The 26,551-nt window shown below is 41.9% G+C and overlaps 1 protein-coding gene across 1 annotated transcript in view; it reads right to left on the reverse strand.

Annotated features, from left to right (window-relative positions):
- Positions 1-26,551, reverse strand: part of oscp1b (organic solute carrier partner 1b) — a 53,072-nt gene that overhangs the window by 13,529 nt on the left and 12,992 nt on the right. The window contains exons 2-7 of the mRNA XM_080211184.1: positions 16,498-16,652; positions 14,116-14,283; positions 12,829-12,909; positions 10,722-10,825; positions 6,353-6,481; positions 2,063-2,132 (exon numbers count right to left, since the gene is read on the reverse strand). Coding sequence (XP_080067310.1) covers positions 2,063-2,132; positions 6,353-6,481; positions 10,722-10,825; positions 12,829-12,909; positions 14,116-14,283; positions 16,498-16,652 — 707 coding nt within the window. The remainder of the gene's footprint in view (positions 1-2,062; positions 2,133-6,352; positions 6,482-10,721; positions 10,826-12,828; positions 12,910-14,115; positions 14,284-16,497; positions 16,653-26,551) is intronic.

Raw genomic sequence — 26,551 nt, forward strand, 5'->3', positions numbered from 1 at the left:
TAAAGGTACTGTATAAATTCAAATTATTGATGTTGTTTTACCTATCTTTACCTTTAAATTGCAAACTGACCCAACAGGCATTCTACATTGAATATATTGGACGTAGGATTGGAGGTAGGCCATTTGGACCTTTTAGGCTACTCCCCCGTTCAATAAGACCATGGCTGATCTGGTTGTGGTCTCAATTCCACCCCCCCTTGCTCTCGTCACCTTGGACTCCCTGGTCTAACAAAAATCTATCTAACTCAGCCACACAATCTTCTTGGAAAGAGAATTCAACACTCCAATGACCCTCTGAGAGAAAGATTTTCTCCTCATCTCCATTTTAAAAAGGAGACCTCTTGTTTTTAAACAATCCCTGCGTTATAGTCTCCCTCACAAGAGGGAACATCCTCCCGGTATCCACTCTATCCTGAGTGATTACCTCTAATTTTTCTAAACTCAAATGGGTATAGGGGTTTCTTCATAAGATAAACCCTTCATCCCAGGAATGAGTCATGTGAACCTTCTCTGAAATGCTTCCAAATTATACATTTTTTTCAAATAAGGAGACCAAACTGTACGCAGTACTCCAGATATATGTTCTCAGCCATGGCCTGTACAGTTGCAGTAAAACATCCCTACTTTTATATTCCATTCCCCTTGCAATAAACACCAACATTCCATTTGTCTTTCCATTTTTCCAAATAGGAGGCAGAGAGTGGGGGTCAACGGGTGCTATTCGGATTGGCGGATGGTGACTAGTGGAGTGCCCCAGGGGTCGGTGCTGGGGCCTCAGCTTTTTACCATTTATATAGATGATCTGGAGGAGGGAACCGAGTGTAGAGTGTTGAAATTTGCTGATGACACCAAGATTGGGGGAACGGCAAATTGTGCGGAGGGTGTGGAGAGTCTGCAGAAGGATATAGATAGGCTGGGCGGATGGGCCAGGAAATAGCAAATGGAATTTAATGTTGGCAAGTGTGAGGTGGTCCACTTTGGTAGGAAGAATGGTAGGAAGGACTATTACTTACGGGGCGAAAAACTGCAGCAGGCGACGGTGCAGAGGGACCTCGGGGTCCTTGTGCATGAGTCGCAAAAACCCAGCTTGCAGGTGCAGCAGGTGGTCAGGAAGGCGAATGGGATGCTGGCCTTCATAGCGAAGGGGATTGAATATAAAAGTAGGGAGGTCTTGCTGCAGCTGTATAGGGCATTGGTGAGGCCGCAACTGGAGTACTGTGTGCATTTTTGGGCGCCGCACCTGCGCAAAGATATTTTGGCCTTGAAGGGAGTGCAGAGGAGGTTTACTAGGCTGATACCGGAGTTGAGGGGGTTGAGCTATGAGGAGAGGCTGAATAAACTGGGCTTGTACTCGTTAGAGTTTAGAAGAATGAGAGGAGATCTCATTGAGACGTATAAGATGATGAATGGGATGGATAGGATAGAGGTGGAAAGACTCTTCCCGCTCAAAAAAGACAATAGGACTAGGGGGCACAGCCTCAAGATAAAAGGGGGGCGGTTTAGGACGGAGTTGAGGAGGAACTTCTTCACTCAAAGGGTGGTGAATCTCTGGAATTCTCTGCCCGTTGAAGTGGTGGAGGCTGCCTCGCTAAATATTTTTAAGACGCGGGTTGATGGGTTTTTGATAGGAGAGGGGATTAAGGGTTATGGGGAGAGGGCGGGAAAGTGGAACTGAGCAGCGACAGATCAGCCATGATCTTATTGAATGGCGGGGCAGGCTCGAAGGGCTGGATGGCCTACTCCTGCTCCTATTTCTTATGTTCTTATGTCTTCCTCATCATTCACTGCACCTACAGACTAACATTTTGTGGTTCATGTACTGGAACACCCAGATCCCTCTGTACCACAAACATATGCAATCTCTCCCAATTTAAATAGCACACTGCTTTCCTATTCTTCTTGCCAAAAGTTCACATTTTCCCACATTTACCCTTGTTATACGAACATAAAAATATAAATTAGTTGGCTGTGGGAGAGGAATGGAAAGAAAATGGGAATAACTAATAAGAACATGAGGAAGTTAGAAACAGCAATGATCGTGTGCGCTGGAAGGAGCACTGACCTTTACGCGTGCAGTCGAGCTCTTCAACGTCCCTGACATGTGTGTTTCCACAGGCCGTGAAACGCTATACCTGTGACCGTTCAGACAATGCACGAGTTTTAGTCAGAAGCACAACATAAATAATAATAATAAAAAGTAATAGTAAAAAGCTTTTGGCTCAATTATTTAGAAGCAAAACCTATTTAATGAACAAGCACCACTGACAGCTCCCCAGAACAACAATCACCCAAATCTGCACTCACTCACTGACGTGCAGATAGGGCATTGCTCATTCTCTTTTGCTTTCTTGAATATGTAGGAATAAGTAACAGATAATATGAAATAATTGTTGTTGGACCCAATCAGTCCCTATATTAACTGCACTATTAGTAACTAGCGTGGGAGGTTGCCACCAATTTCGTCCCAGTTATTGCTTTAATGCACGCATGACACTGTTAGAAATATCATTTTTGCATCTGCTGGTTTGAAGAATGAACACTTACAAAGAAGTGAACTGATTCATATCAGTAAACAGAAGTGGTGACATTAGGCATCCTTTCACCGTCACTGCTTTCAGAATGTAAATTGCAGGCATCAGTGACTCCACTGAACAAGTTACGTTTAATATTTTCCCCTTCTCTTTTCCAAATTCAAGCTTGGGGCCATGGTATTACTCTTCCACAACAGACTGAATATTCTTCAGAAACTAGTTAAGTGGCGAGTCTGGACAGCAGCAAAGTTCTGCAGGTCATGACAGTGTCACCAGAACCCAGGCTAGGTTCTTTCCTCTCAGGGTATGGTCAACTGTAACATCACTACATAGAAATAAACTGACTCAGCATAAATATTGATGAAGCCAGTATGGTTCAATTATACATCAGGTAATACCCTACTACCTGAACCCCACATTGTAGCTCAATTACCTTAAGAACTATATAACATTTGGGGAAGAGATGCAATATAAGCTGCTGCCATTCCTACAAAGATGACAGACAAACCGGTGGTGATTCCTGAAGCACAGGCACCTTGGAATGGGAGGCAGTGAAAGTAATAGTGTAAGAAAGTTGAAGTGATTTCGTTGAAGTAACAGTTGCTGAATTTCCTGGAGTGAATGAGGACTAATGCGGCTCAATCACAGTGCTTCAACTGAGTTGTTCACTTACTGCTTCCTTCATCCTTTAAACGAACCAGATTACACTTATCATCTACTCCATGTACAGCTTAAACTTACAGCCTTGGTGCAAACATGGACAAAAGAGCTGAATTCCAGACGCGAGGTAAGAATGGCTGTCCTTGATATCAAGGCAGCATTTGACAGAGTGTGACATCAAGGAGCACTGGTAAATTGAAGTAAATGGGAGTCAGGAATGAACCTCTCTACTTATTGTACTCATACCCAGCACAAAGATGGTTGAGATTGTTGGAAGTCAATTATTTCAACCCCAGGGCGTCAATGCAGGGGTTTCTTAGGGCAATGCCTTAGGCCTAATCATCTTCAGCTGCTCCATCAATGACCCTCCCTACAATATAAGGTCAGAAGTGCGGATTTCGGCAGACGGATTGCACCATATTTAATACCATTCACAACCCCACAGATACAGTCTGTGTCCATAAGTAGCAACAACATTCAGGCTTCAGCTCATTAGTGGCAAGCAGACTTTGCTCAAATGCCAAGCAAAGACCATCTCCAACTTTACAGAATCTTTCCATCTCTGCTTGACAGTCAATAACATTATCATTAGTTATGACTCAATGAAGAGTCATCTCTTACATAATTTAAGCAAAGTGTTGGCAAGATATTCACCAGCTGGAAGGTAACTCAGTTAAGCATAACCTCATTCAACAGATGTGGACTCACACACACACACACCCAGACACACCCAATTCCTGGCCCCTGGATGCTAAGGTCAACTGTAGTGCCAAGAATAATTAATTGGTGCGCAAGAACCCCACCCATTGTAGCAGTGAGGCATACAGCTCGGAACAAAGTTAGATCTTTTGATATGCATTGCTGAGTTCTATAACAGTAACAATCTGCATTTATATTAACAGCTTTAGTGTAAAATTTCATCCCAAGTATTTCAGGACATTGCAAAATACATTTTCAAGCCACATAAGAACTAGGAGCAGGGGGAGGGCATTTGGCCCCTCAAACCTGCTCTGCCGTTCAGTAAGATCATGGCTGACCTTTTTATGGACTCAGCTCCACTTATCCACCCACTCACCATAACCCTTAATTCCTTTACTGTTCAAAAATCTATTTATCCTTGCCTTAAAAACGTTCAATGAGGTAGCTTTTACTGGGCAGGGAATTCCACAGATTCAAAACCCTTTGTGTAAGAGTCTCTCCTCAACTCAGTCCTAAATTTGCTTCCCCCTATTTTGAGGCTATGCCCCCTAGTGCTAGTTTCACCTGCCAGTGGAAACAATTTTCCTGCTTCTATCATATCTACCTTCATAATCTTATATGTTGCTAAAAGATCTCCCCTCATTCTTCTGAATACCAATGAGAATGGCCCCAGTCTACTCAGTCTCGCCTCATAAGCCAACCCTCTCAATTCCGGAATCAACCTAGTGAATCTCCTCTGCATCCCCTCCAGTGCCAGTATATCCTTTCTCAAGTAAGGAGACCAAACTGTACACAATACTCCTAGTGTGGCCTCACCAGCACCTTTTACAGCTACAACATAACCTCGCTGTTTTTAAACTCCATCCCTCTGGCAATGAAGGATAAAATTTCATTTGCCTTCTTAATTACCTGCTGCACCTGCAAACCAACTCCTTGTGATTCTTGTAAAGGACACCCAGCTCCCTCTGCACAGCAGCATGCTGCAATTTTTTACCATTTAAATAACAGTCCATTTTGCTGTTATTCCTAACAAAACGGATGACCTCACATTTAGCAATATTGTACTCCATCTGCCAGACCCTCACCCACTCAGACTATTTATATCCCTTTGCAGCCTTTCAGCATATCCTGCACTCTTTGCTCTGCCACTGATCTTAGCGTCATCTGTGAATTTTGACACACTACACTTGGTCCTCAACCCCAAATCATCTCTGTAAATCATAAACAATTGCGGTCCCAACACTGATCCCTGAGGCACACCAGTAGCCACTGATCGCCAACCAGAAAAACACCCATTTATCCCCATTCTTGACTTTATTGGTTAGCCAATCCTTCATCCATGCTAATACATTACTCATAACACCGTGCATCTTTATCTTATGTAGTAGTCTGGTACAGTACCTTGTTAAATGCCTTCTGGAAATCCACATACACCACATCCACTGGTTCCCCACTGTCCACTGCACATGTAGTGTTGTCAAAGAATTCCACCAAATTAGTCAAATATGACCTTCCCTTCATGAACCCATGCTGCATCTTACCAATGGGACAATTTATAACCAGATGTCTCGCTATTTCTTTCTTGATGATTGATTCCAGCATTTTCCCTACTACAGAAGTTAAGCTAACAGGCCTGTAGTTACCTGCCTTTTATCCACCTCCTTTTTTTAAACAATGGTGTCACATTTGCTGTTTTCCAATCTGTGGGAACCACCCCAGAGTCAAGCGAATTTTGGTAATTTACCATACTGGATTTGCTATTTCTCCCACCATCTCTTTTAGTACCCTGGGATGCATTCCATCAACCCCATTAACTTGCCCAACACTACCTCTTTCATGATAATGATAGTTTCTAGGTTGTCACCTGCCATAGCCTTCCTGTCATAAATTTTTGGCATGTTATTTGTGTCTTCCACTGTGAAGACCGACACATAAGATAGTATATGGGCAGATGACCAAAAGCTTGGGTCAAAGAAGTAGGTTTAAAGGATTATCTCAAAGGAGGGAAATGAGGGGGAGAAGCAGGGAGGTTTAGGGAGGGAATTCTAGGGCCCAACTACTGAAGGCACAGCCACCAACAGCAGAGGGACTGAAATTGGAGATGCTAAAGTGGCAGGAATGAGAGAAACGCCAATATTTCGCAAGGTGATGGGCTTTAAGAAATTAGAGGTCAAGGAGGGACTTATAAACAAGGATGAAAATTTTAAAATTGAGGTATTGTTTAACTGCGGGTCAACGTAGGTCAGAGGGCACAGACATAATGGCTGAATAGCATTTGGTGCAAGATAGGGCCTTATCCACCAAGCAAGAATGCCAAATGAATCATTTTTGAGTGAGACTTCTTGGTTCTTCGTTCATTCCACAGTGGTATATTGTAAGGCAGGTGGAGAGAGTTGGATGAGCTTAAGCCTTCTGGGATTGATACCCAAGTGACACTGAGGGGGTGGATATGGAATACTTACATATTAGTGCCAAGCTTAATGACTCTGTCACCAAAGAGGTCGAAGGATCCTTCTGTCAGCACACTGGTGTAACTGCCACTAGCTGCAAATGTTGTTCGCTTCACCTCTTCTCCATCATTATTAAACATCCTGTAACAACAGAAAGGCCAGAAGTCAGTATTTCCCTTGTGTAAAAGTTTAAAATTAAACAGCACATTATTTCTGAGCATTAAACTCCCATGTATTTTTATTACTGTGCTTTGATACATGTTTGCATCTTTTTGGATCATGAAGAATGGGTTTCATGTGGTCTGATGTTCTGTAAAAGTTGGCTTTAGACATCAAAACACATACAACTTATTCATATTCACACATTCATTGTAACAATAAATCTACCTAGGGGACAGATTTGTCAATGGTATAAGTTTTTTTTGTGGAGGTAAAAAGAAAAAGGCTGCAAATACTGGAGGCATAGAACGGCCAACATTTCAAAATATTTTGGACAAACAGTTGCCATTTTGTTAAATGAACCCAAGCCAATCGGTGAGGTGTGAAATAAGACAATTATTTTTCTTGATACTGGGTTTATTCACAAGATGCAGCTTCCAGTGTCTTTTGAGGGAGAGTTCCAAAGATTCATGACCTTCTGAGAACAAAATACCTCAATACCTATCTTGAATGGGCTTGTCTTAAAAACTATTTTTAAACAGTGATTCTCCCACAAGAGGAAACAGCCTCTCCACATCAACCTATCAAGACTTGTCAGGATCTTACATGTTTCAAACAAGTTCTCTCTTATATCTGCTGGAGTTCAGAAGCCTTGTCTGTCCAATCTTCCCTCATAAGACAACCCATCCATTCCAGGTACTGGTCTCGTGAACTGAACTGCCTCCAATGCATTTACATCCTTCCTTAAATGGGGAAACCAAAACTGTACACAATATTCCAGATATGGTCTCATCAATGTCCTGTACAATGGAAGCATAAAATCACTACTTTTGTATTCAACGAATTTGTTTAAATAAACAAGTTCAATAAACTCCAAAATAAAAGCGAAACACTGTGGATGCTGGAATGTCAAAATAACCTGAAAGGTTGAAAATCAATAGAGATTAAATAACAAAAGCCAAAGCAAAAAGCAGAAAACAGGTCAGGAAGGCGAATGGGATGCTGGCCTTCATAGCGAGGGGGATTGAATATAAAAGTAGGGAGGTCTTGCTGCAGCTGTATAGGGCATTGGTGAGGCCGCAGCTGGAGTACTGTGTGCAGTTTTGGGCGCCGCACCTGCGCAAGGATATTTTGGCCTTGGAGGGAGTGCAGAGGAGGTTTACTAGGCTGATATCGGAGTTGAGGGGGTTGAGCTATGAGGAGAGGCTGAATAAACTAGGCTTGTACTCGTTAGAGTTTAGAAGGATGAGGGGAGATCTCATTGAGACGTATAAGATGATGAATGGGATGGATAGGATAGAGGTGGAGAGACTCTTCCCGCTCAAAAAAGACAGTAGGACTAGGGGGCACAGCCTCAAGATAAAGGGGAGGCGGTTTAGAACGGAGTTGAGGAGGAACTTCTTCACTCAAAGGGTGGTGAATCTCTGGAATTCTCTGCCCGTTGAAGTGGTGGAGGCTGCCTCGCTAAATATTTTTAAGAAGCGGGTTGATGGGTTTTTGATAAGAGAGGGGATTAAGGGTTATGGGGAGAGGGCGGGAAAGTGGAACTGAGCCGCGACAGATCAGCCATGATCTTATTGAATGGCGGGGCAGGCTCGAAGGGCCAGATGGCCTACTCCTGCTCCTATTTCTTATGTTCTTATGTTCTTATGTTAAATGATTCACAATTCTGCCATTCACGCCTCCTTGACACATGTTTTTGTTTCTTTTGTTGTCCCTTTACCATTCACTTTGGCCTTCTACCATCAATCCTTCAATCTAGTCACTCCAAGCTATTGTAGACCATCCCTTTTGTTCTTCCCACCTTTCCCTCTTTCATTTGTATAAAACCAAATACATCACCAACACTTCCCAGTTCTGATGAAGGGTCATGGACCTGAAAAGTTAACTCCGGGTGAGATTTTCCGAGAAATTGGCAAAGTCCGATGGCAGGTGGGAAAAGCAGCATCGAGCCTGCCGATGGCAATGGCGGCTTTTCCTACTGTACAATGCAGCACTTAGGTGTTGAACCCATGGTTGAATGACCACTATCTCTGGTGGGATGGTTTGATTCACCCGCTCTGCCATCACCTCAATGCTGCAATCAAAAGGCCACCCCAGTGTACACCAGCCATCCCTTGCAGGTTGTCAGGAATCTCGACTGCCAGGAAATCTGCCCCGGAATTTTCCAATGCCTCCCTGGAGAGATTCCTTGATGCTGTTGAGGCCTGGTGTGACATAATCTACCCATGCTCAGAGTGGAAACCTAGCAGCAAGATCACAAACCCAGCATGGGAGACAGTGAAGGTGCTTGTGTGTGCCAACGTCCTGCAGAAGAGGACAGCCATCTAGTGCCACAAGTGGATGAATAACCCCCTCCTTTCTGTCAGAGTAAGTCACTCATCTCATTACTCTCAACTCACACGTACAAACCCAACACACATCCCATGGAGCTCACTCTCTGCCACCTCAAGGAACACCACCACACTCTCTCCCATACACGTTTTATCTCCCCTGTGGGTCATGTCCTCATCAACTCACTGGTCCTACTCATCCTTATCACCTGCTCTGAGCTTGTCTTACTTATACGCTCTCCATCTGTTTTTCATACAGGAGAAACTGGCACAAGAGGGAGAGATCCCAGTGGGTGGAGGGATGCCAGAACTCAAAGCCCTCACAGACTTCAAGGGCAAAGCCATCCAGCTGCTGGGAAGGACGTTGACAGTTCCTGTGCTAGTGGTGAGGTTAGTGGTGATAAAATAAGTGAGGATCCATCATGCATCAGAAAACAATGCTATGAGTCACATCTCCTGTTTCAAAATGTACAAAACGCCATGTACTAATTACCATTCCCTGGAGTGGAAATAGTGGATACACTGGTGGTCATCTTCCAAAATTTTACAGTAACTCACTGACACAGAATGAGATGAACTTGAATTTGGCTACAGGTGGTGGAGGTTGAACATATTCCTGTTTGTTCTACTCCTGCAGACAGCTTTCTGAGAGTGAGATAGAGTATTGCAGTAAGGAAGATTGAGAAGAGTGTGGGTGCAATGATTCAGCTTTGCCAGTTGGGTCCGTGGTGGATCTGTTGGTCGAGATAGGCAGAGGATAATGACAAACTTCTAGGGGCAGCTGAAATGGAGGAGGATGTTCTGTAATCCCATGCAGTTGACAGTGTCGAAGGCCTTTGTGAGGTCAAAGGAGATCACGTACATAGGGTTGGTGCTGTTCCCTTGCTGCAAGGTGAAGATCATATTTTGTGCACAAATTAAGGAGGATTTTATACAAAGCACAATTAATGTTTGGAATGGCCTTTGGCATAGGGTAGTGCAAACAAAAACCTTGGATTCATTTGAAGGACAACTTCAATTATATCATGGAGAAATACACAGAAAGATGACTAAACAACATTCAACAAAGACTACCCTATTATAGAAAGGATATTATTAAACTAGAAAGAGTGCAGAAAAGATTTACTAGGATGCCCCCGGAATTTGATGGTTTGAGTTATAAGGGGAGGTTGGACAGACTCGGACTCCTCCCTGGAGCTTAGGAGACTTAGTGGTGATCTTATAGAGGTCTATAAAATATTGAGGGGCATTGACCAGTTAGATAGTCAACATCCTATCCAAAGATAAGGGAGTCCAAAACTAGAGGGCATGGGTTTAAGGTGAGAGGGGAGAGATACCAAAAGGGTCCACAGGGGCAATTTTTTCACTCAGAGATTGGTGAGTGCCTGGAACAAGCTGCCAGAAGAAGTAATAGAGGCGAGTACAATTTTGCCTTTTAAAAAGCATTTAGACAGTTACATGGGTAAGATGGGCACAGAGGGATATGGGCCAAATGCAAATTGGGCAATTGGCACCAGCTTAGGTGTTTAAAAAAAAGGGCTGAAGGACTGGTTTCCATGCTGTACACCTCTATGACTCTATGACCAATAGTGAAAAATTGCCATAAAACTAAACAGATCATTTATGTGCCAATGATAGATGTGTGGAATTTGGAGACCAGTGAGGGAATAAGAAATCATGAGCAATTAAAGCAGATAGTTTTCCTTCTTCCACAATGAAGATCAAAGCCAAATTGTGTGTGTGTGTGTGTGGGGGGTGGTGGTGGTGGTGGTGGTGGTGGTGTGTGTGTGTGTGTGTGTGTGTGTGTGTGTGCGCGTGTGTGCATACATTGGGAATCGTGAATGAAAAAAAATTATAATTAATTGTGAAATTGAGACCATCCAACTTACTTAATCAGTCCAGGGATCTCTGTTCCCCATGGAATCGGCCCAGAAACTGGCAGCACAAATCGGCCATTAGAATTCTGAACTTTATCCTTCAGAAAGATGGACACCTGTGGAGATAAATTACGGTCAGGTAAATAACGATGATTACGAAACATTAAAGAGAGATATACTGCATGGGATTATATAAGATATATGACACAAGAACAGGCCATTCGACCCTCCCAGGTCATGCTGCATTTGAACCTCCTCCCATCTGTCCTCTTCTACATTTATCATTGTAATCCTCTATCCCTTGTTCCCTCATTTAACTGCCTTACTTCCCCACAAATGTATCCGTGCCAGTGCCTCCCAAATCACGTCCCAAATAACTCATTGCAACACTTGAAATTTAACACAATGCCAGATGCCAAAGGCAATTCAGTAAGAAAGCAGAATAGTAACTATTAGATTCCTCACTTGATACACTGGCGCTGGAGGAGGCGTAGAGGAGATTCACAAAGTTGATTCCACAGTTGAGAGGGTTGGCTTATGAGGAGATACCTAGTAGACCAAGACTATACTCACTGGAATTTAGAAGAATGAGGGGGTAAGTCTTATAGAAACAAAGAAAATTATGAAAGGAATAGTTAAGATAGAAGCAGGAAGATGTTTCTACTGGTGGGTGAAACTAGAACTAAGGGGCACAGCTCCAAAGTATGGAGGAGCAGATTTGGGACTGAGTTGAGGAGGAACTTCTTCACCCAAGGGGTTGTGAATTTGTGGAATTCCTTACCCAGTAAAGCAGTTGAGGCTACATCGTTGAATGATTCTTATTTTTGATCGGTAAAGGAACTAAGGGTTATGGTGAGCGGGCGGGTAAGTGGAGCCGAGTCCATGAAAAGATCAGCCATGATCTTATTGAATGGTGGAGCAGGCTCGAGGGGCCAGATGACCTATTCCTGCTCCTACTTCTAATGTTCTTTAAATAGTAATAGTTGCTGATTCAACCTTTGGAATAAATCACCAAAAGTGTTCACTGCAGTCCTTCAAAATGGAGCTGAATGACTTATGAGAATGTTTTAAATTGATTGGGGGTGGGAGTGGGTGGGCAATGTTTGGTATTATCAATTACCAGAGTTTCTTGGAGTTTATTTGATTGGCTTGGATGATGTCAGCAGGAGAGGGCTGGGAGAGCTGTTTCCCAGAATTTCCCAAATTTAGTTAATGATTTTTTTCCTGAAATAAAAGCAAAATACTGCAAATACTGGAAAACAGAAACTGTTGGAAAAAACACAGGTTTGGCGCATCTGTGGTGAGAGGAACAGAGTTAACATTTCAAGTTGAACATGACTCTTTTTCAGAAGTGCTCTGGCACTTTGTGTATTTTTTACGACACTTTCCGATATTTTTGACTCTCCTAAATTTCACAGAATCACAGGGCTGGAGGAGGCCATTTGGGCCATTGCGCCTGCTCTCCGGATGAGTAATCCAACGAAAAGGAATTCTCCTGCCTTCTCTCGTAACTCTGCGCAGTTTAATTCCCTTTTGAATGCTTCAGTTGACCCTGCCTCCACCACACTGTCAGCAAGTGCATTCCAAACCCTGACCACTCACTGTGTGAAAAGGTTTCCCCTCACACTGATTTTGTTTCTTTTTCTTCAATTATTTTAAATCTGTTTTCCTCTCTTTTTTGATCCTTTTACGAGTGGCAAATTTCTTCCAATCTACTCTGTCCAGACCCCTCGTGATTTTGAATATCTCTAGCAAAGCTTCTCTCAGCCTTCTCATCTGCAAGGAAACCATTCCCACTTCACCAATCTACCTCTTCATCCCTGGAACCATTGTAGTGAATCTTTTCTCCATCCTTTCGTTAATCTCTTCGATTTTGACCTAAAAAAGCTGGTTGATGTGTATAAATGATCAATCTAATACTGCCCATTTTATTTTGTGTAATTGGACATTATACACCTCTGGGTGCAAGGATCCTAAACCAGGCATAAAATTCTCACCTACTCTTCGACTACACAATAAACAATTGTGCAGTACAAACTGTTAAGTTGCAGACTCAGTAGGTTCCACCCATGTGTGCATTTGCTGTGTCACAGAGCAACCAAGAACTCAGTGCACTTACTCGGATATGGAGATCCTGAAAGAAAACCAGCAGCGTTTGCCTGATGAGCTGAAACTCTCCTGCTGATAGGCAGCTGTACGTCTATCAGAGAAAGGCAAAAAGTCAAGCATTATATTCCAAACCAGCAAAGCAGAGAGACCTGATCCATTTCACAGTATTAACCAGAGTTGACTAAAGTAAAGCTTATTTATTAATCACAAGTAGGCTTACATTAACTTTGCAAACTGCATGTGCCAGCTAAGCCAAAGCCCCCAAGACTGTGATACCAAAGACCTCAGGAAGAGGCAGGGATGGATCACCTACTTGGCATTTCTGGCTGAAGACAGTTACCAAATGTTTCAGTTAGTCTTTTGCACTGGATCTCCCATCATTGAGGATGAGAATAATCCAGTTAGTTGTTTAATTGCCCATCACCATTTATAACTTGATGTTGCAGGACTGTAGGGCTTTGACCGGATTCAATGTTGAGGGATTGCTTAGCTCTGTCTATAGCATAAATCCTGTGCTGTAGTTTCACAAAGTTGACATCATATTTTTAGTTATGCCAAGGTGTTGTACCCTTCAGTGAACCAGCGTTAATCCAATGGAAATGGCAGAGTGAAGGATAAGCCAGACCATATGGTTACAGATTGTAGTCGAGTAGAATTCTGCTGCTACTGACAGTTCACAGCACCAGTTTGAAATATATTCCATATTTCATGGTAGTAGTGTCACACAATATGATGTTGGATGCCCTGAATGTGAAGATGGGACTTTGTCTCCAGAAAGACTGTGTGGTGGTTACTCCTACCAATTCTGTGACAGATAGATGAGTCAGAGTGAGGTCAAGTAGGCTTGTCCCTCTTGGTTCTTTCATCATTCTGCCAGATCCATCTTTTTGCCTTGCCTACCAAGCCAAGGTTCCCCCATGCCCTCATTTTGAACTTGCATCCTTTTCTAACTTTTCTAATTTTCTGTAGTGTCAGGATTGCCTATAGAACCTATTCCCACAAATTGCTGACCACCCAACTTGCCTTGTTGGTCCCCTGCTAGCTGACATTGTAAACTGTTCTCCTTCCTTTCTGTCATCATTACCCACCTCTTCTGAAATCTCATCCTGACTACTCTCCCCAAGTGCTCCAGTGTTGTCAAACAAACTTGTACTGGAAACATTCCTCCAACCATCTATCTCAATTATTCCTGATAGATCGTGCACATAATGATGCCTGTAGACTGACATTCCATGACATTTTTATTCACATGCCTGGTCCATCATTTGCCTTAGCATCAAGTGAAGATAACACCCACCTCAATCAGCTGTCGAAATGTCTCATCTACCTGGTTGAGAATGCTTGGAGAGTCACGTATAAATTCCTTAACTGCATCCATATGATTGAATGTGACCAATAAGATATCTTTAGGTCGTGGACAGAGCAGCACTTGGTACTTGAATGCCATTGTCATCAGGTCATAGAGCTGCAGATTATAGGGAAACAAAGCACAGATACCAAATGCACATGGGGTTAAAATAAACAAAAGTCTTTTCTGCAACCACTTCCCTCCCAAGTTGTGACCCTTGACTTTGGCTATTCATGGCTTCTTCCATTTTCTAAAATCTCCAATATCTGAAACTAGTGCTGGAGGTAGGAGTATGAATTTTCATTGATTGAACATTTGATAGGTTTTTTTAATTCAAATGTGGGACATGGGCATTGCTGGCTGGCCAGCATTTATTGCCTATTCCTTAGCTGCCCTTGAGAAAATGTGATGAACTGCCTTCTTGAATCACTGCAATCCACATGCTGTGGATTGACCCACAATGCCGTTAGGGAGGGAATTCCAGGATTTTGATCAAGTGACTGCAAAGAAATGGTGATATATTTCCAAGTCAGGATGGTGTGTGACTTGGAGGGAACTTGGGTGGTTTTCCCATGTATAGAAGAAAGTTTATGGAAGCCCTTCAGGGCAGAAGGAGGCCATTTGGCCCATCACATCTGTATTGACAACAATCCCACCCAGGCCCTATCCCCACACCCCCAAAGATTTACCCCCACTAATCCCACTAACCTGCACATCCCAAGACTCTAAGGGACAATTTATCAAGGCCAATCAACCTAACCTGCACATCTTTGGACTGTGGAGGAAACCAGAGCACCCACAAGAAACACACATAGACACAGGAGAATGTGCGACCTGAGCTGGGAATTGAACCCAGGTCCCTTACGCTGTGAGGCAGTAGTGCTAACCATTATGCCACCCAATCTGTTGCCCTTATCCTTTGAGATTGAAGTGATCATGGGTTTGGAAGATGTTGAAAAGAATCTTTGATGAATTACTGCAGTACAACTGCGGGTTGTTAGAGGGGACCACAAACCATTTTTATATTCATATTTTTTGAATAAAGCCAGACCCTGCATTTAGTCCACATACTCTGATATTTCTGAGGGGATTAAGCACTGTAATTATAATAAAATAAAAGCAAATTACTAAAAATGCAAGAATCTCAATCAAAAACAGAAAACGCTGGAAAATCTCAGTAGGTCTGACAGCATCTGTGGAGAGAGAACAGAGTCAATGTTTTCAGTTTGGATAATTCTTTGCTCTGACAAAGGGTCATCTGAACTCAAAACATTAAGCATTGTAGATAGCACACACTGCAGCTGCTGAGGGTCGGCGGTGGAGGAAGAGGATGTTTGTGGATGTGGTGCCAATCAAGTGGGCTGCTTTGTCCTGGACGGTGTCAAGCTTCTTGAGTGTTTTTGGGGCTGCACCCATCCAGGCCAGTGGGGAGTATTCCATCACATTCCTGACTTGTGCCTTGTAGATGGTGGATAATCTTTGGGGAGTCAGGAGGTGAGCTACTCACCACAGTATTCTTAGCCTCTGACCTACTCTTGTAGCCACTGTGTTTATGTGGTGAGTCCAGTTGAGTTTCTGGTCAATGGTAACTCCAAAGATGTTGACGGTGGGGTACTCAGTGATGGTAATACCACTGAATGTCAAGGAGTGGTGGTTAAAATGTTTCTTATTGGTGATGGTCATTGTCTGGCATTTGTGTGACATGAATGTTTCTTGCCATTTGTCAGCCCAAGCCTGGGTATTGTTCAGATCTTGTTGCAATTAAATATGGACTACTTCAGTATCTGAGGAGTCGCGAATGGGTCTGAACATTTTGGAATCATCGGCGAACACCCCCTCTTCTGACCTTAAGCAGCTGAAGATTGTTGGGCCTAGGATACTAACCTGAGGTACTCCTGTAGCCAAGTCCTAGAGCTGAAATCATTGGTTTATTTCCATGGTACTGTTTAACACTCAGGTAACCAAAAGAACAGAGCTGGAAAGAATTATCAGCTTCCAACAGGTTAGCTCAAATCAGGGTTGTTAGAGGGGACTATAAACCATTTTTATATTCATACCTTTTGAATAAAGCTAGACCCTGCATTTAGCTCATATACTCCGATATTGCGGAGAGCATTAAGCATTGTAATTATAATAAAATAAAAGCAAATTACTACGGATGCTAGAATTTGAAACAAACACAGAAAATGCTGGAAAATCTCAGTACGTCTGACAGCATCTGTGGAGAGAGAACAGTCAATGTTTTGAGTCTGGACGATCCTTCGCTCTGACAAAGGGACATCTGAACTCAAACCGTTAAACATTGTAATTGCACTGGAGTGATCCATTCACCTTGTCCATGCTAGCCTGATTAAGTCTCATAATGGAGGCATGAGCCAGTCGATCAAACACTGTTCTTAGGGCTTTCTTGGAATACAGTTCCTGAGATTTGAACAATTCCTCCATGAACTTCTTATTAAACATAGTACTGATAATGTCATTCATTACTGAAAGAAAGCAGAAAGAATTATATACAATTTAATAAATAATTATATTGACCAATGGATAAAGGCACTGCCCTGGGTCGAGCTCATGGCGTTTGCTACAAATAAACCTGTTCGACTTTAACCTGGTGTTGTGAGACTTCTTACTGTAGAACTCAACAGCACAGACTAACATTGGACAGGTTTGGGATTGAATCTACAGAGTTAATTGAGCTAGGCTGGAGTGACAGCTGGGAGCAGATCAATTAATAATTAGCCTGGTTACAATATTTGATTTGATGGGATGTGTGCATGTGGTAAGATCAAGTACAGCTGTGATGTTCATATAAAAGATTTAGATTGTACTTTTTGAATTGGGTATTTTACATTAACTTCACTGGTTCTATAGAGTATTAAAGGCAAGAGTTACGATGGAGTACGCCAAAATAACAAAAAGCCAAGCAACAGCAAGGGTTCTGATTGGGTTGCACTGGCTTCTTGAAACAATAGTTTTGCTGAAAGGACTCACTGGGTTAATTTTGAAAGATTCCTTCCAGATTGAAAGGCAAGATTCATAATTGTTCACAGCATGCTTGACTTTCAAGGAAGAATTATCTTCAAGCTGCCCGAGAATGAAGATATAGAGAAGGGGATAAGGAAGTGGGGAATGTAGATGAAGAGCATTACCCAGCAGTGGTACAAATTTCCAGAGTTATAATACAGGAAGTTATTGAAGGGACATCCTCCTGAACCATTTTTCCCTTTCCTGGAGTACCAAAACACACTCTCCTTCCATTTGATCCAGGGCTGTCACCCCTGTGCAATGTCCTTAAACAGGCCAACCCCAATGTGCTTTTGTTACATCACTATGATTAAGACGACCAGAGCTAACAGCAAGTTTTAATTCACTGCTCTAATACTTGAAATTATTGCATGAATAATACTCATCTATAAATCATCCTCAGCCTAAGTTCTAGTGCCTATTTTGAGTGCTTGGTTAGCAATTCTATTTTCCCGACAAGATGTTTTCCAAGAACAGCTTGGGAAGTAGAAGTGTGCCGCATTTCCGTTCAGGGCACCCAAGATGGTCATACTGAGCAACCACAAACTGCAAAGCTAGAGCTGGACTCTTGACATAGTCATGCATTGTATGCCAACTCTCTGGCAGTGAGTCTGGGTGCTTGGAAAGTCCATGCATGGTGACCCCTTCATTTATTCATCTGTACCCTGTGCAGCAGGGCTTGGATGCGAGTCCCTCCAGCAAGCTATTTACAGAGCCATCCTATCGCCTTTGTTACGCTTCTGTGCTCTGGTGTTGACTGCATCTGCATGTGCAGAGCCCTGACACACCCACACTACACCACACACACCAATACAAAAATCAGTTTTACATGTGTCCAGAGTCCCAAATCAAGAAGCAACTGGAATGTAGCAACTGGAATGTTCCTTCCACGGGGAGGTTGCCTGATAGTAAAATGTTTCGGCTATTAGGAGTGAGGCTTGCGTGACAGAAGAAGGCACAAAGAATGAATTAGTTTGGAGGCACAAGTTCTAAGGTTCCAGAGGTTAGCAGGTTTGGTGACTGAGTTCTTTTTGCTGTCACAAGCTAGATAATAGACAGCGCAGGCTCTTGCCTGGAATTCTGTTCATGTTCAGAGGTCAGATGTAACTGACGTTATCATACCTCCTTGATGTTGGCTACAGGAAGGTTGAAATATAAGTGTTTAATTGGAGTTGGAGACACAGGTGTCGGGTTAACTAAGCTTTTTGTTGTTAGGACTGCTAACACTTTGTCCCTTAGCATCATTATGGAAGGTTACAACTTGTGAAGGCTTTCCTTTGTGCAGAGTTAGCTGGATGAGACACACCTTGTTGCCGTTGCCATTGTTACCTTGAAACTGATGCAAGGCATCAGATGACTAGTTGAACCATTTGTTAGTTCAGCAATTCTTCATTTTTAATAACAGGAAAAAAACTTTATAAAGTATTCCAGTTGAACATATATATTTATTTTATGTCATGCCTTGACTGTGACAACTCCAAAACTTCCCTTTTTAATGGTTGATTTAGATTGTTACTTCTAGCCTTAGCCTTCAGTACAATGACAAGTCTCACTCTGTGCCAGTATCCAAATTTTTCACACTTTTAAATGGCTCACAATTTTGGCGAAGTGCCAATTACAAAGCCTGCCAACAATAGTACTCTGGTGATTTCTGGAGATCCAAATACGCTGGAGAACGAGATAATTGTGCGTCTCAATCCACCGTCAGCTCTCACTCAATGTAAACCAGTGGAACGGAATGTGACAACTGCAGCAATGTCACTATGCCAATCAGGTGCACAAATCTAATTGTGGGAGCTGCAATCAACATTAGACATTAGAAAATCATTCTGCTCTCTCCCACTGAAGTGGCAACCCATTGCTCAATGTCAATGACAGTATGTTGCAGGCACTTATCCAACACCTCATTTACAAAACAAGATTTATTTAAATAGTTACTCACAAAACATGACAGGAAAAAGTTAGGTTTTGTGCATTCAGGAGTTAGGGAATTTTAAATACTGTGTTGAGTCATAATTACTGCCAATCAATGTAAATTAATTTTGTGTGTGGGATCTCAATCCTTCAAAATGTGAGATTTAAAAAGGAATGCAATTAATTTTCTTTTTAATTTTTCTTACTCTCTTTAACATCTCTCAATCCCATCTTTATAAATGATACAAGACCACTCCTTGGTATGAGCCTCAGGTGAGGATTTTTCAATCTGATTCTGATAAGCCTTATCATTGTACTTTTAAAAATTTATTCATAGAAGGTGTGCCTAGATGGCAAGGCAGAATTCATTGCCCATACCCAATTGCCCTTGAGAAGATGATAGTAAGTCACTTTCCAAGACTGCTGCAGAACATATGGTACAATCATAATACTCTTAGGATGGGCGTTTGAGAATTTTGACCAGTGACAGTGAAAGAACGGTGATATATTTTCGAGTCAGGATTATATGGGACTTGAGGAGATTGGAATGAGACATCTGTCTCTTGCTCTTCTGGGTGGGAGAGGCCCTGGGCTGGAGGAGCTGCTGCAGTGCATCTTGCAACTGGTACACGCTATTGCTACCATTTGCCAGTGGTGAAAGGAGCGATGTTTATGGTGGTTAGTGGGGTGCCAATCAAGCAGACTCATTGCCTTGAATGGCACTGAGCTTCGAGTGTTGTCGGATAATGAAGGAACGGCCATATATTTTCAAGTCAGGATGACGAATGACTTGGAGGAAAACTTCCAGGTGGTAGTGTTCCCAGGTACCTGCTGCCCTTGTCCTTCTAGATGGCAGCGGTCATGGGTTTGGAAGCAGCTGCCTTTGTCACCTTGGTGAACTCCTGCAGAGCATCTTGTAGATGGTACACACAGCTGCCACTGTTTGCCAGTTGTGAAGGGATTGAATCTTTGTAGAAGCAGTAACAATCAAGTAGGCTGCTTCGTCCTAGATAGTGTCAGGCTTCTCGAGTGTTGTTGGAGCTGCACTCATCCAGGCAAATGGACAGTATTCCATTACACTCCTGACTTGGCGCCTTGTAGATGGTGGACAGACTTTGGGGAGTCAGGAGATGAGTTACTCTCCAAGCATTCCTCGCCTTTGACCCAGTCTGGTGGCCACAGTATTTATATGGCTAGTCCAGTTCAGTTTCTGGTCAATGGTAACCCCAGGATGTTGATACTGGGGAATTCAGCATTGGCAATGCCAAGGGGACATGGTTAGAGGTCATTGCCTATTTGTGTGCTCAAATGTTGTTACTTGCCACTTGTCAGCCCAAGCTTGGATATTGGCCAGGTTTTGCTACATTTGCATATGGACTGCTTCAGTACCTGAGAAGTTGTGAATGTGCAATAATCAGCATCAATCATCCCCACTTCTGACCTTACAATGGAGGTCATTTATTAATTGGAATGGTGCCATGGAACCTTCTCCATCCACCTGAGAGTGCAGTCAAAGCCTTGGTTCAACATCTCATCAAAAAGTCTGCACTTCTGACCATGCAAAGTTCCCTCAGTACGGCACTGTTGTGAAGTTGCGTAGAGTAATTGTAGATTGAGAAGTAGAAAGTTAGGATTTGGTGTTTGTATAATTGTAAAATGCTAAAACAGCAAACATTGCACGGTCCCTTTAAAAGGTGGTGCTTTTTCTGTGCAAACAATGTAAGTACATAGAATACCCAAAATGAAACATTGGTATCAAAAGGTCAAGCAGCAGTTTTTTCCAAAGCAATAAGCTTTTGAACTTAACCAATCAATTTGAATCAGGCACTTAGATACCAAGAACCTATTAAACATAAATCTGATGGTTTTGACAACCTAGGACCAATCCTATTATGGAAAATATTGATATGTCATCACAGGTATAAAATAAGAGGGGCAGTGGAACAAGAGAGAGCAACAGCCAACTGCCAGAGATAATAACTTCAGAAAGACAGAGGCTTGCTGCTCTCATAGCTTCACTAAGACAAAGTACCATTGAGATAGCAAAAGTACCGAAGAAGAAAGAAGTTCCAGACAGAAGAATCAACAGAGAAGGCCCAGAACATTCAAGAAGACACCAAAACTAGTTGTAAATTTTGAGAGTGATTAAGTTCTATTTTGTTAATGAGTGAGAATTGTATTTATTTGAACAGTATTTCATTAGAATTGCGTTTTATTCGGTGCGTTAAGAGTTTAATTTGTTCACTGTTAGTTAGATAAGTAAATAGTTGGCATTGATTTTAGAGTGTCAGGAATTTGTTTGGTATTTAACCACTAGGAGTTGCTGAAGAGCCGGTCATACCACTTTACACACAGTTTTTACAGATTATAAGACGAGGTACTCCTCTTTGGGTATTTTCTCGAAGCACAGGGTGGCGGGGGGAATCAAACTCTGCTTTGTAACAATACCTAGCATTAGCGTTGACTTTTGTGCTTATATCCTGGACTGACTTGAACCAGAATCCACCATTTAAAGCTGGGATACACAGATTTTTGGTTTCTCAGGTATACCAGGAGCAGATGAGAAAATGGAGATGAAGCCCAAAATCAATCACGATCATATTGAATGTAGGTTTGCCAAACCAAATGGTTTATTCCTACTTCATTAATTTGTCTGGTTCAAGAACAAGTGCGCCAACAACTAATCCATGGCTGCCACTAGAAACTGTAATAGCCGTTCTTCCTGCACCAATAGAGACACATCAGAAGAAATCCCCACTTCTGACAAATCAATGCATTGCTCTTTGTATTGCATATGTGAAAAGGATATATAATCTCTGAAGTTTAGAAGTATATTTCATTGAAAATATACAAGATTATCAGAAGGACGAACAAAGCAGATGCTGAAAGGATTCCCCTGACTGGAAGAACTAGTCTCAGTACAAGGGGTTGGTCATTTCAGAAAATTCATTTTCACTCAGAGGAATTTGAATCTTTGGAATTGGGGTCTATGAATGCTCAGTCATTGAGTATATTTAATGTTAAGTTTGAGAAATTTTTGGACTTAAGGCAATGATGGGACATGAGGATCAGACAAAGCGGAGTTGAGATTGAGAATCTGCCATGATCTTAGTGAATGGCACAGCAGGCCGGAAGAGACTGAATGGCCTATTCCTGTTTCTGATGTTAATTCATGCAAATAGAATTAATGAAGAAACAAGTTACATTTTGACAGTATTTGTATTGAACAATGGGTCCTGGCAGAGAATCCCTACTCATTCTACAAACTGGTCAGAGTCTCTTGAAGAGATGTGGATTGTGGTGTAGCATTGTTATAACAATATCTGACACCAACACATCACATTTGGACAGTGCTGCTCATTTAATAATACATCATTCAGTGATGATTTAAACAAGCTCTTTCATTATTTGTTCATAAATTATGACATGTCAATTTGACAATATTTGTACAACACACTTTTGAAGGGGCAGAAGAAAGATTCCTTTCTGCCCTGGGAATAAAGACAACCATTACGGAAGTTTCAATTCCATAATCCACTACCCTCTTGAAGGAGGCTACCAGGATCACATGTGAACAAAACAAAGAGGAGTATGATCTGAAAGTATCAAAATTACACCAGACTTCCAAAACATGCTTTGTAGATTAACAAATGAGTAGCAGCCAGCAGTAGCGCTTCAGAACATAACATAAGAACATAAGAAGTAGGAGCAGGAGTAGGCCATCTAGCCCTTCGAGCCTGCCCCGCCATTCAATAAGATCATGGCTGATCTGAAGTGGCTCAGTTCCACTTTCCCGCTTTCTCCCCATAACCCTTAATTCCCTTGCCTACCAAAAACCTATCTACCCATGTCTTAAATATATTTAGCGAGGTAGCCTCCACCACTTCAACGGGCAGAGAATTCCAGAGATTCACCACCCTTTGAGTGAAGTTCCTCCTCAACTCCGTTCTAAACTGCGCTCCCCCCCCTTATCTTGAGGCTGTGCCCTCTAGTCTTGTTGTCCTTTCTGAACAGGAAGAATCTCTCTACCTCTATCCTATCCATCCTTTTCATTGTCTTATATGACTCTATAAGATACCCCCTCATCCTTCTAAACTCCAATGAGTACAGACCCAGTCTATTTAGTCTCTCTTCATAGTCCAACCCCCTCATCTCCGGTATCAGCCTAGTGAACCTCCTCTGCACTCCCTCCAAGGCCAAAATATCCTTGCGCAAGTGCAGCGACCAAAACTGCACACAGTACTCCAGCTGCGGCCTCACCAATGCCCTGTACAGTTGCAGAAAAACTGCAACTGCAGAACTGTAATCTCCACTCTGCATATTCAGGTGTGAAGCTTAGGTGCAGAGATACAGGAGCTTGAAAAGATTTAAAACCTAAAATAATATTTCCCTTTAATTCTCTGGTAAGACTAGACAGCTCAGAAGCCCCGCCACTTTATTTTCAGGTTAATAGCTTCAGTTTACAAACCTACAGAGTCAGCCTTGTTGCTTATCAATAACTCCAATAAATCTAATGCACACTGAAATCAAAATGTGTCATGTACAATATGTTCCTGGATCAGGAAGCCTTCTTTGCTTCTAAAGATGCAACCTCACCAATTGGATGGGGCTGATGTTTCATGGGCCCATTTCTGGATGATACAGTGGTGTTCCCACATGAAATCACTGTGGGTCCCAACATTGCCTCTCAGAGTCAAGTTCGAGCTCACCAATAAGCATACCCATCTCACAACTGACAATGGAAGGACAGGTGGCCATGAACTTGGTTGTGTAGTAGCTCGCAGGCATGATCAGTGTGTTAGTCTTATTCTACTTTCAAAGCTGAACAGAAAACAGGGTTTCTTTTACTCACGATTATCAGCCTGTCCCCTTCCTCTGGGAAAAAAAAGGATAAAGTCCAGGGCTGAGAGGGTAATTTTTTTTCTGTGATGCTACGTGCTTATTTGAAAAGAGGCGAGGTGGGTCAGCACAATATGCAATTATGCAGGTAAACGGAATAAAGTACAATACCTCGTTGTCGGTCTGTCTCTGGCCAATCATCTACAAGATGCACAAGAGAAAAATGACAATTTTTTAAAGTAATTATGATTATTTATAAGTTACAGCACCTGGTTGTTTGTATTTCACAGATTACTAACACTGGAAAATATGTGCAAATAAACTTTTTTGCAACACATATGTCAGTTGGACTGTGAAAAACACCAGCAGCATAATTATAGACTTCCTTTCAGATTGGAAAGGGTCAAGAGAGAGCCATTTGAGCTGTGTAAAACTATGGTTAAAAGAACTGGTGTTCAAATCCATTCTCACGCAATGTCCACTACTCCAATCAACAACAACCATCCAGCATCCCTAACCCTCACCCTCATTGCATTGAATTCAAAATCTTCATCCTGGTTTTACAAATCTTTCCTGTCTTTGCCCCACTTAATCTCCTCCGACTGGGTGTCTGAAATTGTATTCTATCTTCCAATTCTCACCTTCTCTTCACAACAGTCAATTCTACCCCTGGTAATTGAGCATACAGCTAACTTGCCCTTAAACCCTCACTTCATCAGCTGTCAGTTTCAAAAGTCTCCTTAAAGGCTTTCTGTTCAACTCTGCCTTCCACCACATCCTCTAACGCCTTTTAAAATATCTTGAAGTGCTCTGCAATTCTTTGGTTAAAAGTGTAACTTGTTGGTGAGAAGCGCTGCAATGGTGCTATCATATGGGGAGTAATTAAAAGGGAAGGGTTAAAGACTATCACAACATTGAACTGTAATGGCCAATGTCTTACTCCATAGGTATCGGTATAGTTAAGTTCAATGACACCATTATTTGAAAAACAAAGGGAGCATCGCAATTTCTAGGTCGTCAATGTTTAAAATGTGTGTCAGGGTCAAATAAATATGCTTTAAGGAATAATCTAAACTAAATGGTAGATCATAATGAGCTGCCCATAACTAATTCAACATGGTTTGTCTATTATTCTGAATATCCATGAAGTGATGCATTTTGGTCACACAAACAGAAATATCACCTACATATTGGTGGGACAGAACATCAAAGGGATTGAAAAATACAGGTGATCAAATTATTAGAAATAGATCCATAGGTCAGGGGATAAAACTAAACTAGAGGCCACAAATATAAGATAGTTATTAATAAATCCAATTGTGAAGCAAGGATAGATTTCTTTCAGAGAGTGATTCAAGAGTACAATTCACTACCACAGAAAGTGATTGAAGCTAATAACCTAGCTGCTTTCAACAGGAAAGTGGACAATTAAATAAAAAAATGAATAGAAAGGTATGCAGAAAGGTTGAAATGAGGAAAAATACAATAAAAGGATACCGGAATGAAAAGGCTAACTCAAGAAGTTAAAGATAGTATCAAATTGAAAGAAAAAGCATATAATTCTGCAAAGGTGAGTGGGAGGTCAGAAGATTGGACTGAATGACAAAGAATGACTAAAAGTTTAATAAGTGGGGAGGAATTAGAGTATGAGCTAGAAATACAGCAACAGATCATAAGAGATTCTACAGGTATTTTAAAAAAAGAAAATATAAAGTGACCACTGGTCCTGTAGAGTGAGTCTGGGGAATTGATCAAGGAAAATAAGGAAATGGTAGATGAATTGAACTGATATTCTGCATCTGTTTTCATTATAGAGGACAAAATTAACATTTGAGAAATAATCAGAAGGTGGACGGGAGGGAAGAACTTAAAACAATTACCATCATCAGAACAACTGTAGAGTAAATGATTACAACTAAAAGCCAACAAGACGCCAGGTCTTGATTTGATTTATCATCACATGTACTAGGATACAGTAGGAGTATTGTTTCTTGCACACAATACAAGCAAAACATACTGTTCAGAGTATATAGGAGAGAAAGAAAACAAATGGTGCAGAATATAGTGTTGCAGTTACAAGTAGGATGAAGAGAAGTATCAGTTTAATATATGATAGGACCATTCAAAAGTCTGATGGTAGAAGGGTAGAAACTGTTTGAGTTGGTTGGTACGTGTCCTCAGGCTTTTCTATCTTTTCCCAACCAAGAATGTGGAAGAGAGTATTTCTGGGGTGCATGGGGCCCTTGATTATGCTGGCTGTTTTTCTGAGGCAGCAAGATGTGTATACTAGGTCAATAGATGGGAGACTGGTTTGCCTGATGGATTGGGCTATGTTCTTTGTAGTTCCTTGCTGTCTTGTCAGAGCAGGAGCCATACCAAGCTGTGATACATTTGGAAAGGATGCTTTCTATCATGCATTGTAAAAATTGATGAGAGTCGTAGCAGACATGCCAAATTTCCTTAGCCTTCTGAGAAAGCAGAAGCATTAATGAGCTTTCTTAATTACAGCGTCGGTGTTGAGGGTCCAGGGCAAATTGTTGGTGATCTGGAAACTTAGAAACTTGAAGCTCTTGATCATCTCGACTTCATTACCATCGATGTAGACAGG

The sequence above is a fragment of the Carcharhinus amblyrhynchos genome, chromosome 24 (genome assembly GCF_965287045.1).
Source record: "Carcharhinus amblyrhynchos chromosome 24, sCarAmb.v2.hapA, whole genome shotgun sequence".
NCBI lineage: Eukaryota > Metazoa > Chordata > Chondrichthyes > Carcharhiniformes > Carcharhinidae > Carcharhinus > Carcharhinus amblyrhynchos.